This window comes from Carya illinoinensis, chromosome 8 (assembly GCF_018687715.1).
Source record: "Carya illinoinensis cultivar Pawnee chromosome 8, C.illinoinensisPawnee_v1, whole genome shotgun sequence".
Taxonomy (NCBI): Eukaryota; Viridiplantae; Streptophyta; class Magnoliopsida; order Fagales; family Juglandaceae; genus Carya; species Carya illinoinensis.
In genome coordinates, this window is record NC_056759.1 from 8,990,693 (window position 1) to 9,006,744 (window position 16,052).

Below are 16,052 nucleotides of genomic sequence, written 5' to 3' on the forward strand. Positions count from 1 at the left end.
TAAATAAGGTGAAGTTGGTGGTTTTACATTCTACCTATGGTAAGATAGTATTTTGTGTCATGAAACTCATGAAGCATATATAAGGAATATGTTATCTGCCAAGTGTATTGAATAACTGAATAAGTACTGGTTGAAGCTCAGTTTACAATAAGAAGGAAAATATTATTTCTATGATATTTCATTTAAAGGATCAGAAATTCTTAATCAAAAATTTTAAGTACTTATTATACATTCCACTAATGTGATTGGCAGCTTCACTTTCTTTTAATATAAAATAACTGTTTTGATCAATCACATCAATAGAGTGTGTAAATAGTATACAAAAGTGATTGTAATATTGTAAAGCTTACTGACTGCCTATCTGATTGTAAAAAGTGTTCAGGTAAACAAGTTATGTAACATATAGTCATTTTTACGTATTTTTTGTGCACTCTAATGATGTGATTGACTAAAATAATTATTTTATATTAAAAAAAAAATGATGTAGCCAATCATATTATTATAATACAAAAAATACGTAAAAATAACTACATATAGAATTTTTAGGAAAGAAAACTACAAAGGATCTTAATCATTCCATTTAAACAGATACAATAACGGAATTAAGTTTATATAACACAACCAAATCTGGGAACAAATACTACCAACGACATGTCGATTGCTCGTCACCGTATCAATGACATGTATCCAACGGATTGGTGTATAAGGATGGATACAAACGTAAGATTAAAGGCAAACGAGATAGGGATATAGAAGCATTGGGCGGTTTATAACCTTCGGCCATTGTATTTCAACGGCCATGGCCTCTGTTAGGGAGCTTGGACGAACGGACCGTTAATCATCTTCTTCAAATCTGTGCAAAACCCACCCGAAACCAGGCACAGCTTTCAAAGCAATTCGTTTTTCCAATACCCATTTCGAGAAGGTCCGCGATTTTGATTTCTTCGCTGCCTTTCAGCCTTCTCATTTCACACTCTCCACCGTCAGAGGCCAGAGAGCGACGAAACAAGAAGAACATCCCTCTTGAAGACTACCTCACTAGCCGTTATTTACTTATCTTTGTCTCTGTTTTAATGTTTTACGTTTGTTATGTGCATGTGGTTCTTCTTGGGTTGCTTCACTGGGAATATATTTTGGTGTTTTACAGAGATTTTTGAGGCATGGTGGGATTTATTGCTTAAAAATTAGAAATTGAAATAGGGTTTTAGTAATAACGTTGCAATCCTATACTAGTAATCACTTGTGAAAAAATAATTTCTGGGAACAAAGCATATACTGATCGACGCACGTCTGTCTGCTTAATTAATGTCCTGATAGCAGGGAAAAAAAAATGGGGAACGAGCAGTTGGTAGCATTCTTCACTGGCATTTGAAAGCATATGTTGATTTGAACACATTAACGTGCATGCTTGATGTGATAATGGCTGCAATGAGTTACGGGAATAGCAGTTGTGCGAGCATTTTTATTTAGCATTGAACTTTTTGTCTTTTTGCTTTTCTGTTACCTTCGAAGCAGCTGAGGGATTAAAGTACTATGATTTGTTTGAGGGGAAGGGCCCAATAGCTGAAAAAGGATCAACAGTTCAGGTTTGGTTTTGATTTCAGCTGAAGAAATTCTTCTTGTCATATGCATATCAATATGGACTGAGATATTACTTCGTATTGGCTTGTACGTTCACAGGTGCACTTTGACTGCTTATACCGTAATATTACAGCTGTGTCGAGTCGAGAATCCAAACTCTTAGCTGGAAATCGTAGTATTGCCCAGGTTCTTGACTATGATTTTGTGTTTGTGGGTAGTCAATGAGAGAGAGAGCTCAGCTTCTTCTAGTAAAAACCAATAGCTGAAATCACTAATGCACGTTTCCTTGTCTTTAATTTAGCCATACGAGTTCAAAGTTGGAGCTACTCCAGGGAAAGAAAGGAAGCGTGAATTTGTAGACAACCCAAATGGTCTGTTTTCTGCGCAGGCTTCACCAAAACCCCCATCGGCTATGTACTCAATAATTGAAGTGATGAAAGTAGGGGGGAAGGTGATACCATCCTCCTATTTTTGGAAAGCAGAATTTTTCTTTTAGTTTCTTATCATCTTTGCAACTGTTAAACTTATGACCTCTGTTTGCCTTCTTCAAAATTATCTCTTATTGCAGCGAACTGTGATTGTTCCTCCAGAGGCTGGGTATGGCCAAAAGGGAATGAACGAGATCCCAGTGAGCTCTTCAATTGATTTCTTTAGTCTTGATATCTCTTACCCATGTACTCTATCCGGCATATGCAAACTTTTCTCATATACTGTCACTGCTTTTGTACTTCTGTGACAGCTTTTATTCATCTTCTACTACCATGTTCGATCTCATCATTGAATGGTAGAAAGTAACATTGAGGAAATTAGCAGACGTCATGACACGCATGTCAACCATTGTGAATGGCATAATTCTTGAACATTTCTCTAAATATTTGGACAAAACAGGCTACTTACTGGAACATGGGCATGGTTTCTGTCATTGCACAATTTGTTCCTCATTGTGTTAAGAGATGGTGAGTTTGGCAGTGAAGTAAAAACTAAAATTTCCTATTCAGAGGAGAAAACAAAATGTGATTGCCTTTAGCATTGCTGCATAAATTGGAGGTTTAGCATTGCTTTATAAGGTTAATTAAATCTCAACGCCAGTTCACCTGCCAACTTAAATTAGCATCATGGACCGCCACTGCCACTTAAATTAAGAAATTAAAGACATACACCCCACCAAAATGGAACCAATGCTCTCGAGGGATCAAAACCTCTCTGTCCACTTCAGAACCACCTGACCATGATATTGCAAAGTTTTGAGTATTTCTAATGTTATATCCATAATTACTCTTATAGCATGTGTTCTTCTTTTACAGTGTATACCTGAGAAAATATTGGGGTTATGAGTCTTATGACTTGCTCCCTAAACTTATTGTGGACTTTTGCAGCCCGGAGCTACATTTGAACTAAATGTTGAGCTTTTGCAAGTAGTACTGCCTGGATGAAGTGAGCTTAATTTGTGTTGTGAGAAGCTCGTGATAATTAGATTCCTCATCATGACCCTTTTTCTGTCCAATTTTGATTGGGAAAAACGATCTTTTTGTTGGCAATGGTAATAGTTTCAGGTAATGATTATATTGGATGAAGAAGCATTGTCTTACCAAGGGCCCATCTTATCTACATTTTGTTTGTTCAGTTGGGATAACTATTTTTGTTTCCCATCTGTAACCGTACAAGTTATTATTGAGGTTAATATTATTAACATTAATCTGATGATTATTTGCTTATCATACTAAGGGCGACATATTTTTTTTTTTTATACATGATACTAAGGGTCGCATATAACTCTACTAAGGTAGAGTTGCTAGAATTGTTGGATACAGATTTGGTTAAATTTTTAACCCTTAAGATCATAAGTCATGATATTTCAAACTAGCTTATAGATCACCCGCTCTGCAATTCAAATTCGTGACATTATTTTGTTCTGATATCAATTGTTAGCCAAAAGCTTACAACTGTTGGATACAGATTAGTAAAGCTTTTAACCTTTAGGATCATAAGAGTTTAATCCTTTGATTTTCTCCATATTTGCTTGAGTTTTTAGTAGTGCTGCTATGCCCACAAGTCTGCAACAGCCTTCATTTCTTTCACAAGATATAAAGAACCGAGTAATGCTACTCATCATCCTAATTTTCATCATCCTCCCATCATCCTATGATGTGACATTAAATGATTAGAGATTATTTATTATATTTCATTTGTAAACTTATCATCTAATACCACGTCATAGGATGATGAATGGATTTTTTCTAAAGAACCTCCAACAGCATAAAATCATGTGTCAGTGTATGCTTGAACCCCACCCCATAATCCTCACTTATCTAAGAAGTATCAATTAGTTAATAAGGCAGACCGTTGTCAGTTGATACTTGGACAAGGAAATAAATACATAATTCTTAATATATTACAAGATCATCCTTGTATTGGGAAACAAGGATAAATTGTTGTTTCAGAAAGAGCTGCGTGAGAGTGCATGATACTCCATGCCTCCATGTCAAATGTCAAACCACTTCCTTCACTCTATTTTTAAATTTCTTTAACAGAATCCTTAAATTTTCCTTCACAATAAAATATGTTGCCTTTTTCAATCTAAAGGCGAATTCTTCTAACAACAAAATCTTTTCTTTAATCCTGGCTGAAATAACTGAACAAGGTAGACAATCTCTTGATTGAAGTAATTTAAACCTGTTTCTGTTTATCTAAAAGGTAATTTTAAGCCTTGTTTGATAACAGAGATAAGATGATCTCAAAACTTTTCACAATTTCCTTCTCAAACATCATTTAAATATAAAATACTTTTTAATTTCAATTTATTAATTTTTTTTCATATAACAATTACCTAATCATTATTCAAGCATAAAATCTTATACAATAAACTTTCAAATAAAACACACAAAATATATATATACATAACTTTTTCAAATTTTAAAAAAATATATTAAAAAATAATATTCAAACAATTTTTTAACTTTGTAATATTTTATTCAACATTTTCTTTATCCTTTCTCAAAATTTAATAAAATATCTTAACTCAAATCTTTTAACTACTCACAAATTATTTCACCACCATTTATATAATTTTCATAATTTATAATATTATCTCATTATCCAAGCATGCCCAGGCTTAAAAAACAGTTTTAGAGAGAAAAAAGAATTTAGCTAGTTTCAGGAACTAATAAACTTAAAAAGCAATTTTGAAATTAAGTTAAGTAGAAAGTGAAATTTTTATTATATTTTTTTGAATCATTACTTTTTTTTTATTCCTTCTTATGTGTTATCAAATGATTAAATGAAAATTAAAAATGTTCTTTTATTATATAATATCATAGGGAAAATGATGAAAATATAATAATGAAACAAATGATTAATTATATAATTTCATAAAATCCTTTTTTCTCTGTACGTGTGGTTAAAAAAAGAAGGAAAAAATAACCCATGGTAATTGTAAATCTTTTTTAGTAGCAGTAGCATTAGCCATACGACTGCGAGTCGTAGCTCCCAAAGCCAGAGACCAAGTGCTCTATACGGGAAGACGAACGACGAACATGGGATTTAGGTTCGATCTTCTAATGTTTATGATCGTTCTACTATCAGTTCCAGTTTTATCCAATCTGATCCTGTCCAATGTCGACCGACGTGTAAGTCGCACGCTCCTCGATCTTTCTTCAATTTGAGAGATGTATTTCTTGGTTGAACTCGATCACTGATCTGTTGGAAGTTTAAATTGTGAAATAAGAAATTAAGGATTGCAATGCAATGTACAATCTAATGTATTAGCCTTGTTCGGAAAGTGATGGCATTTCAAGATCGGCACTATAATTTGATGGCAATCATTGAATTGTTTGAAAAAGTCGTTTCGTTTCTAATCTTTTGTCGCAATGATGACTCTCGTTATTGATTATTGTTTCAGATGGAATAGAAATTTGCTAATGAAGGCATTTTAGTTTTAAAGAAAACTAAACAGGCCCTCGATGAACGAGATTCACAATACTTCAGTCAAGTGACACCTTCTCAAACTTGTTATTTAAACGTTCCTTTTCAGTTTCGTTAATGAGATGGACTATCCGTCCCAAATATTTTCTGCATTTAGGAGATAAATAGGAACAATATGTGAGTAATATTTAATATTGGCGGTGGGCGGTATGGAACAGTATTAAATACTGCAGAGTCCATAAGTTGTGTCTCTGTCTCCCTAATTATGAAAAAAAAAAAAAATTAGGCGGATAATTGTAGGGGACCTTAACCCAAATGAGATGCCAATGCTTTTGTTTTGTTTTTTTTTTTCTTTTTTTTTGTTCTTTTTTTTTTCTGAGAATTATATCTAATATGATGTACTTGCATGATTTTGTCCCAAGTCCTTTTGCTCGAAGAGTAGGTACTGTAGGTCCCGAACATAGTTTCTGTAGGCACAATTTGATGTATTATTTTGGCCAGCGGTCTGTTTTTTTTTAAAAAAAAAAATTCCTCATATACAGCTTGTCTTCCTCGGCAGATGCAAAAGACGACCTGCATAATAACATAATACTCATTCCTTGCTGAGGACTGCTACCCATATATCGTAGCTCATTTACTTTATGGTTTTTTTTCCCATTGTCAACCTTTGATACCTTTTATTGACCATATTTGTTTCTTGCTTGCAGATTGATTTGACAACGCAAGCTGTGAGAATCACTTCAACATTGAAGGTGCCATATATGTCCCCTTTTATGTCTCCGTTGTATTGTTCTTTGATACAATTTACGTATGCAAAAGATTGAGTTTACTCTATTTTTTCTGTTATTCTTCTAGTATGGTAATTTGTTAAAGGTTTTCGTATATGTTTCCTTATATTGCTATTGGTAAGAATAGAAGGCATCCAGATATTACAGGGAACTATGAAGGAGAAAATAGCTGTTTTTAAAAAAATAATAATAATAAAAAAAAAAAAACTATGTTTGCCCATTCTGGTGATGTTGTAAATTTGATGCCCCTGCTTTCCAGGTGGAGAATACAGGAAGTGATCTGGTTTCCGAGGTTTTATTGGCCTTTCCTGATGACCAAGCAAAACACTTAGCATATTTGACGGCAACAAATAATGAAGGGAAAGGAAAAGCTAAAAGTTCTTCTGTCAGCTTCCCTGTTGATGTTGTCCGCCCTAAAGGAATGCATCCTTCCTTGACTTTCTATTCAGTATCTTTACCCAAGGGGTTGGGCAAGGGCGCCAGCTTAACTTTGGATGTCTTGGCTGTTTTTGCACATGCATTGCAACCATTTCCCGAGAGAATTACTCAGCCTGATATACAGCTTGTTGTTTTTAATGAGACTGCACACTATCTCTCTCCTTATGCAGTTAAGGTCCAATCGCTCACTGTAAAACTGCCTGATGCAAGAATTGAATCTTTTTCAAAAATAGAAAATACTAAGATTCATGGTTCTGAGGTTAAGTATGGTCCCTATGAGAATCTTCCGCCCTTCTCTTACTCGTCTATAGTTGTTCATTTTGAGGCGAATCAACCCTTTGCAATTGCTCAACAGTTGATAAGGGAGATAGAGATTTCCCACTGGGGCAATGTGCAGGTGACAGAGCATTACAATCTTGTCCATGGAGGTGCTCAGAGCAAGGGAGAGTTCTCTAGGTCTTTTTAATTTTCTTTATAGGTTTGTATGCTTTCTGCTAATTGCTATGTTAGTGGAAGTTTGACTTTGTGCTATTTTCTCTCGCAGGCTTGATTATCAGGCCAGACCCCATGTAAGAGGTGCATCAGCCATTAGGCATCTTGTTGCAAAATTGCCTCCAAGGGCTCATTCTATTTATTACAGGGATGAAATTGGCAACATTTCAACATCTAAGTTATGGGGTGACCCTAAAAAGGTCCATATTTTAATCAATGTGGAATGATGTTCGGAATTTCTTTGTGAATTTTGACTATAGTTACCACCTCTTTATTGCAGACAGAACTAGTAATTGAACCTAGGTATCCAATGTTTGGTGGTTGGAGAACTGCTTTTACTATTGGATATGGCTTGCCACTTCAGGACTTCTTGTTTCACTCAGAGGGAAAGCGTTACCTTAATATTTCTTTTGGTTCTCCCATTAATGAGGTGGTCATTGACACTCTCATTGTGAAGGTAGGTTATATGATAATAATTTGGCATTTGATTTTTGACCCTCCATCGTTTATTTCTTATTGGTCTAGTAAAAGCAACGGGGAAAGTACAGCTTCCTGCTTGGAAAATTTAGTATCTTCTAAAGCTAGCATGGACTCAAATAATGCTGGTACAGGATGGGCAATTGAAAAAGGTGGAGGCTAGATTTAGTGGAGTTTCTTGGGAGGATGCCTTGGGAATTGAATATATCTCTACTGTAAAATAGCTTAGCCTCTAAGCATGAAGTAAAATGAGGTTTTGTAATGTACTAAATGGAACATTGATTTTTCATGCATGGACCCTAGGGTTGGTTGAAGTTGGCCTCGTTTGGTTACACATATGAAATGAGATGAGATGAGATGAGGTAAAAGTTGAAAGTTGAATAAAATATTGTCAGAATATAATTTTTTAATATAATTTTTATTTTAGGATTTGAAAATGTTGAATTGTTTATCATATACATTGAGTTGTAATGATTATATTAGATAGATGTGTCTCGTCTCATCTCATCTTAGTAACCAAACCAAACCTTAGTTTTCCAAGAATGTTCACAATAGTGGAATGTCAGCTTCATTAGGGAGGCTCATGATTGGGAGTTTGGTGTTTTTGCTGAACATTTTAATGTGCTATATACTCCTTTGGTACTGATAATGGAGAGGTGAACGAGATTATTTAAATTCCTTCTAGTAAATGGATATTTTCTGTATGCTCATACTATGAGGCCCTTGCTACTCAGGATAGCAATCACTTCCCATGGAAGAGAATTTGTAGGAGTAAGGCACCCCTCAAGGATGCCTTTTTTGTTTGGACATCATCCTCAGGGAGGATCCTAACCATAGGCAACTTAAGGAAACGTGGGTTTATCCTTGCTAATTGGTGCAGTATGTATAAAAAGAGTAGCGAAATAGTGGATCATTGACTTCAACATTGTGAGTTTGCCACGGCCCTATGGTATGATTTTTTCAGTAGAATGGGATTAGCATGGGTTATGGTATCTCTCATATTGCAGCTGTGTGGAAGATGTTTCCCATTTTATTACTATGGTGTGTTTGGAGGGAAAGGAATTACTGGAACATTGAGGATCGGGAGCCCTCTCCGGAAGTATTTAAGAGTTTTTTTCTTGAGGACTTTATTTGTGTGGGCATTGCTATAGATTTTAATGGTCTTAGCTTTCATGATTTCCTTGTATCTTTCCCTAGTTCCTAGCTAGGTGTACTCCCTTGTATACTTCTTGTGTACTTGGACTATGCCTATTTTGGAATTAATAAAATATATTTTACTTATAAAAACATAATAATAATTAAAAAAAAAACTGTTCAAATGGAATGAAGATAGAGAGAGAGAGAGAGAGAGAGAGAGAGAGAGAAACGGATAAAGACAAACTGAGAGAATGCATGGATTATCCCCCTTTCCCTGCGTGCATACCTAACTTGTTTGTTGAGCCAAAAATTGCGCTGCCGATGCCATCCCTCATTCTTTCTGTGTAATTGCCTTTTTTTTTTAAAAAATCATTTCCGTGTTCTATTTAATGTTACCGTTGCATGCAGTTATTTCAAGCTGCTCATGGATGAGTTTCTATTAATGTGTCTAGGGGGATGTTTGGAGAATGAGATGAGATGAGAATTTTGTGAATAATAGTAAAATGGTTTGAACTAAGATATTTTATTGGGTTTTGGGAAAAGAGAGAGAAAAAGTTGAATAAAAATATTATAAAGTTAGGATATAATTTTTTAATATAATTTTTGTTTTGAAATTTGAAAACGTTGTATGATTTTTTGTGTTTTGTTTGGAAGTTTTGGAAAGTTGTAATGATTAGATAATGATGAGATGCAAAAATTGAAGATTTGAAATTGAAAAGTGTTGTGTTTGAGTGATGTTTGGGAAGGAAATTGTGATATGAGACGAGATGGCTTGTGTTCCCAAACAAGCCCCAAGTGTGTCCAAGAAGTCTTATGAGCTAGAATTGTAGTCAGTTTGTTAAAAAAAAAAATCTCTTTAACATTGACTTGGTGCTTGTGAACTATAGGTTGTTTTGCCCGAGGGTTCTGCAGATATCTCAGTCTCTGCTCCATTTCCTGTGAAACAAGGCCAAGAGGTATTAGTATTACGTCATTAAGTTCAAATGCCAGCTTTTTTTCCATTCATTGTTCAAAATGTTCAAATTTTTTTTAATTCGAATTATTTGGGTTCTTCTTTTTCTTTATCTTCGATTTGTGCACGTAATTCATCGCAGACAAAATTTTCACACTTGGATGTTGTTGGTAGACCAGTGATTGTGCTGGAGAAGACCAATGTTGTGCTGGAGCATAATCAGCATTTCCAGGTATTACTTTCTCCTATTTCAAGTAACATTTGAAACAATGCCAATATGCCAGAAGTGTATGCACAAATCTATGATGATGAAATTGTTTTAGAATAATATGAAAAGGTTATAGATATCATTGAAACTGTTATCATTTTATCCTTTTTAGAATATTATATCTGTGCCATTTGAAATCTAGTAGTGTATAATATACTTTATATTTTCATTATTGACATATAAGGCTCCAAAAATCCGAGTTCATAGCTTTTTATTATTTATAAAAGTAAGAAAATAAAAACCGAAGATAGTGTGTGAAAAGAAAGAAAGCTTTACACTGGGCATTCATTCCTTTTATGAGTCAAAAGACTTGATGCTTATTAGTCATCTTTGAATTATTTGTGTAAAATTGTGATACATATAAATACATTTTAGAATCTTTCCTGATAGGATTAGAGCTTCTACTTTGACTAATAAGCTCCTAATTAGATTTGACCAAAGGCCATGCATAAAAGCCTATAAACTAAATAAGACTTGATTCCAGAAAAACTAAACACACAAAAGATAGAATGTATTCCACCTAATCAACACCACGGACACTTCTTCACGGACCAAAAAGGTTCCTGATTGGTTTTGCCTTCGTGTTAGGCTTCAAACAGGACTTTTTCTGTAGCCATAAAGGGGCTGTATTACCACTGTTTCCACCCACTTTTTGATGAACTTCGTTTGTCTTACTTGATCTTGGAGTGGTCATGGGCTAGAGGGGTGCTCCTTTGTGCAGTATTTGATGGTTTTACTTCACCTGAACACTTGATACCTTGGAAAACTTCCTTCTGGATGAAAAATTTTCTTCTCCCCGACTCTTAAAACATTTTTTTTTCTAATTTCTGTTGCTTTGTTTTATCTTCTTTTCCTTGTTTTCTAATATCTTTAGGACTTATGTCTTAGGTTTAGGTGTTTAGACCATATAAAGGTTATTTTTAAACATTAATATTTAGTTTATTATAGAGTTATTTTGATAAAAGGAGATTTTTTTTTATTTGTTCATCTTCTTTGTGGTGCTCAAGAATTTATACAGAAATGTGTTTTATCGCTTAGCTCTCATACTGTCATGTTTAACATTGAAAATGAATGGGACAAATGATGCAAAGTAAAATCTATGTGCTTATAGTTTTTTTATAGTTTGTTATTCTTGTTTTAGTTTTGCTAGGGATTAAGGAGAGAGGAGGCCTGTATGCATAGAAAATCTATATACTTCTTTCCTTTTGTTTAGCTCTGAAAATGTAATTTTCATTAATACCTACCCTCCCCCCCCCCCCCCCCCCCTCCAAAAAAAATAATAATACTAATAATAAAAATAAAATAAAAATATATGTGACATTTGCGAAAACGAAAACAGAACCAAAGAAGGAAAGGTAGAAGCAAGAAAATTCATGTGTGACATTTTTTTTCTGCATAATTCCCAGATTGTTCTGAATGCTCACTTCCTTCGATTATTTTGGGTTATTTTGCAGGTCTATTATAAGTTCAGCAGTCTCTCAATGTTCGGGGAGCCATTGATGTTGATTTCTGGATTTTTCTTTCTTTTTGTTGCCTGCATTATATACATGCATGCAGATTTGTCAATCTCCAAATCTTCTCCATCTTATTTGGCAAAGTTGCAGTGGGATGAGGTTAGTAGGTGGTATAGTCCTGTGTAAAATGTTAGTTGACAATCAGAAAGTATGTGTGTGTGGCACCTTTTGCACATTTTTAAGAAAGAATTCCTACTTATCAAATATTATATATAAAATGTGTGCTGTGCTTCAGGTGCAAGCAGGAGTTCAGCAAGTTCGAAATATCTTCGACAGATGTTTAACATTACATGATAAGCTGGAGGCATCATTACGTGATCTTTCCCGGACAGGAGATGTCCAAGCTTGTAAAGCATCTCGGAAAGCAGTTGATGGTTTGTTAAAAGATATCTCGAAAGATTTGAAGCCCTTGCTTTTATCTCTGCAATCCTCTCCTCAGGCTGCTCAGATCTTACCCAAGGTTTGCTGTTTATTTGCTGCCCTTTTTGTAAATTTCCAATTCTATGCAATTCAAAGTTGAGACTTAGTGCAACAATTTTCCTGCCCTAAAATATTGGTGCAGTGTTCAATTTGTAAGACATCGAATGCTACAAGTTAAAGGCACTTCCAAGTTACAGTGCCCTAGCACACAGAGAGCTGGAAAACTGTCCTATACGTTTGGACTTTTGGAACAAACCCTGTTATACCAGGCTGCGTTACTCTTTTTCTTTTTTGGTTGCTTTACATCACGTCTGTTTTACTATCATTAGTTACTCACTTTTGGACGTTTGTGTAGGTCGAGGAACTGGTTGCCAAGGAGAGAGATTTACAAGAGAAGCTGATGGTGAAACATTCAACCGTGGTCGACAGCTATGAGAAGAAGTTGAGTGGACGGGAAATTGAGAATCGGGTTGCTTTGCAGCAGCAAAAGATTACAGCCTTGAGGCAGGAGGTCGATGATCTTCTTGATTTTATTGATGAGATATGACAAATGGGTTCTATTATCTGCCCCGCCACCTCGCGGGAAATCTTTTTGGTCGGGATTTTGATGTGCTCACTTGTTTTTTTTTTTTTTTTTTAGCTTAACTAGACAATTTTATGTATTTTTATATTATCCTATTTATGTAATAACCATGGATTTCAGCTTTGCACTTATGCCAAGTGCCTGATTGGATGCCAAACATTAACAAGGCCCACGAGTCTCTGCTCCGCAACCATGTAACTACAGGCTTGTGCTTGTGTTGGTTCGCATTTTCTCACCCATGCCAGTTTTATTGCTGCAGTATTATAGTTATGAAGGAGACTTCAACTCTCTGATGACGAATTCATATCCATAGTTGTCCTTATGCAAGACTGCAATTACTACATTAACACCAGCCACCAAGGGTGGTAGCTCAATGGTGGGTTACTCCCATGTGGTTTGACATGTATTAAGTCTGGGTTGGAATTCAAATATGAATTCACATTAAGCTATTAGTATTAGACGCTTACGAATTCATTAAATTTGCCTTACAAAAAGTCGAGTAAGAAATATACATACTATCCTTATTTATGAGATCTTGTTAATATAAGATTCAAATCATCTAAAATTTCGTTTTGAACTCTAATCGAAAATTTAGAGTAAGAAAAAGACAACTTGAATTGTATCTTACAATATTCATAACTATAAATCCTTGATTGCAGGCGATGCTTGTGATAGGAAAGTCGTGGTCTCATCTCAACAACATCAAGATGCTTACGACTTTGCTCCTCCATGTGTTCCATGAGTCACTTACTAATAACTTCTTAATCTTATCCTCACACGCCAAATGCACTTTTTTTAAGTCTTGCTTTCCACGTGTTTCAACCTCCATGACTCTTGTAGTAATTAACATAGCCATCTCCATTAAAATAAATAAATAACATAGCCATCTCCATTTTTCTCACGTGTCCTTTATCCTTGGTAATAGCATTACTATTGGAACAAACCAACAAAATTAAAATAATAATCTTAGCTGTCCATTTTTTTATAGAACAACTTATTTCTTATTTTTAATATCTTTTTATGTTTATTCTTTGCAACTAGACTCCTTCCCTTTCTCTTTATCTTTTAGATCTCTCACATGAATCAACATCAGGCCACTACCTACATCCATGGTCGGCAACATGCTCCACCTCCTCCAATTCAACCACGTGTACTCAAATCTTCAAGAAAAACTCATGCTTGCCGCCTATTTGTTCTCCTTACTTTGTGTCGGTAATTTTGATTTCACTAACACATTACCCCAATCTTAACATTCAAATACAAATATTTTTTAACTTTAAATTTTTAACTTTTTTATCTAATCATTACCTAATTATTACAATTTTCATAAACTTTCAAACAAAACATAAAAAATAATTAAAAATTTTTAAATATCACAACAAAAATAATATTAAGAAAATTTTATAATAATGTTTTAACTTTGTAATATTTTTATTTAAGTTTTTCTTTTTTCTTTTCCAAAACTTCATAAAATATCTTAATGCAAATTATTTTACTACTTTTTACAAATTTTTCATTTTATCTCATTTCATCTTAATATTTTTTCAAAATGTTAAAGTTGATTGCCACATTGACCTGGGAGCCCCAGTAAAAACTCTGAAATTTATAGATTTTGGATGAAAATAACATTTGACTAGTTTAGTATTTAAATATAAATAAGATAAAATCACAACAAAAATTTCACGAAAGTACATCAATAAACTAACATAATTTCATATAATATTTTAAATTTTCTTTATAATAAAAATAATTTTACAATCTAACATATAAATCAAATAATGTAATTTGAGTTTATTGATAAGATCTCTTTGTGGTTAGAAAATTTCTTTTAAATATATACCAAAATTATAAAATATTTTTAATAATTAATTAAAGAATAAAAATTATTTCGTATTTGATTTTATATATAGTTTTAAAACCTTGGTTCCAAATTACGGACATAAAAAGATGGAATTTTCCGCAGTTATTCCGTCTCAGCAACAGATTCCTTTGCCATAAAAAGCATTCAAAGCACTGAAATCGTTGTATAATTTGCGAGGACGAAAACGTTCTCCACACACGGCGCGCGTACGCGTATACTACGAACACACACACTTCAACTGAACCATCGAACACACACTGTTTCTCTCTCTCTCTGCCTCTCCACATGACTCGTTCGTTCAGAATTCTGGCCGAGGCGAGCTCGCCGACCACCAATACGACCGATTCGGGCGAACCGGTAACCGTCGATTCGGACTTCGTGGTGATCCTCGCGGCCCTCCTCTGCGCCCTCATCTGCGTGCTCGGCCTCGTCGCCGTCGCTCGCTGCGCCTGGCTCCGCCGCCTCTCCACCTTCGGAGCCATCAACGCCGCCGCCACCACATCATCCTCGACGGCACCGCAGCCTCCACCTGCGACTGCTTCTTCGGCCAACAAAGGACTGAAAAAGAAGATCCTCAAGTCCCTCCCGAAGCTCACCTTCACTACTGAGTCCGCCGCCAAATTCTCCTCCTCCGAGTGCGCCATATGCCTGTCCGAATTCACCCATGGCGACGAGATCCTCGTGCTGCCTCAGTGCGGCCACGCCTTCCACGTGGCCTGCATCGAGACGTGGCTCGGATCCCACTCCTCCTGCCCCTCCTGCCGTCAGATCCTGGTGGTCGCCAGATGTCAGAAGTGCGGCGGACCTCAAGCCGAGGCCAGATACAATGAGCAAGTAGGCGGTGCCAATAGGTTCTTGCCCTAAGCCTAGCCCGGGCCCCAATTCGAATTTCTTATCGATCTCAGATTAGTGTAAATATACTTACAAATATCATTATACTTGCTATTTTTAGGATCAGAATAGATCTAGCAAACAAAAATCATCAAGAAAGTTTGAATGATTTCATGATTTCCCTGTATTTGATTCGTGTGTGTAATTAATGTAATGATATATTATAATATGGTATATGAAGGTTTCTAAATTCAATGGATTATGGCCGAAATTACTGTTACTTCCAAATGATGAATCATTGCCGGTAAGATACTAGCAACGGAGATGCGAGCCATATCTCCCATCAAACCATTCATCTCGATTTTTCAATCCTCTACGAAACAAATTTCTTTCCACATGAATTATTTTGGAATCACGTTTGGATTGAGAAATATTTTTATTTTATTATTATTATTTTTTAAAATCTTTATATAAAATATAATAAAAATTTAATTTTTTTAAATCTTAATTTAATTTTTTAAAATTTTAAAATAATAATAATATTTTATTTAAAATCATGTCATCTCTATTGTCAAATAACGTCTCAATCCGTGCAAGTCTAGTCATGAACAGAGTCGTAAAGAAAGGTCTACACGTCGAAGACTCTGACCAAATCCATGAATCTCTGACCGTGATTCGTGGAAGATGCAATCGAGGAGATTACAGATAAAAAAGAGAGATTCTTTCAATAGAATTTGAGATTTAATTAAGAATTTGGCTGATTGATTTAAGAATGAGTTAAGAAATCTT

General features: G+C 34.9%; 3 protein-coding genes across 5 annotated transcripts; all 3 read left to right on the forward strand.

The window, feature by feature from the left end:
• Positions 1-773: 773 nt before the first annotated feature.
• Positions 774-3,299, forward strand: LOC122274375 (peptidyl-prolyl cis-trans isomerase FKBP18, chloroplastic-like; the record flags this gene model as incomplete). The annotated part of the gene is made up of 6 exons (XM_043083415.1): positions 774-1,044; positions 1,516-1,586; positions 1,681-1,767; positions 1,883-2,032; positions 2,150-2,209; positions 2,958-3,299. Coding segments are annotated over 6 exons (696 nt in total), but the record flags the coding sequence as incomplete, so codon positions are not given.
• A 1,714-nt stretch (positions 3,300-5,013) lies between these two features.
• Positions 5,014-12,879, forward strand: LOC122274784 (dolichyl-diphosphooligosaccharide--protein glycosyltransferase subunit 1A-like). Of its 3 annotated transcripts, none has more exons than XM_043083821.1 (10): positions 5,014-5,207; positions 6,210-6,254; positions 6,550-7,184; positions 7,273-7,420; positions 7,501-7,677; positions 9,722-9,790; positions 9,929-10,018; positions 11,509-11,667; positions 11,804-12,028; positions 12,131-12,337. In XM_043083821.1, the coding sequence occupies exons 1-10, from the start codon at positions 5,115-5,117 to the stop codon at positions 12,164-12,166; spliced, it is 1,677 nt and encodes a 558-aa protein (XP_042939755.1). In that variant the 5' UTR covers positions 5,014-5,114; the 3' UTR covers positions 12,167-12,337. The 3 variants fall into 3 exon arrangements, with proteins under 3 accessions (XP_042939755.1, XP_042939753.1, XP_042939754.1); XM_043083819.1 differs by lacking the exon at positions 12,131-12,337 and adding an exon at positions 12,344-12,879 and having other exon boundaries at positions 5,015-5,207; XM_043083820.1 differs by lacking the exons at positions 5,014-5,207; positions 12,131-12,337 and adding exons at positions 5,490-5,564; positions 12,344-12,879.
• Positions 12,880-14,524: 1,645 nt separating this feature from the next.
• On the forward strand, positions 14,525-15,520 carry LOC122274785 (RING-H2 finger protein ATL80-like). Its single transcript, XM_043083823.1, has one exon. The coding sequence runs from the start codon at positions 14,718-14,720 to the stop codon at positions 15,294-15,296; it is 579 nt and encodes a 192-aa protein (XP_042939757.1). The 5' UTR covers positions 14,525-14,717; the 3' UTR covers positions 15,297-15,520.
• The last annotated feature ends 532 nt before the right edge of the window (positions 15,521-16,052 follow it).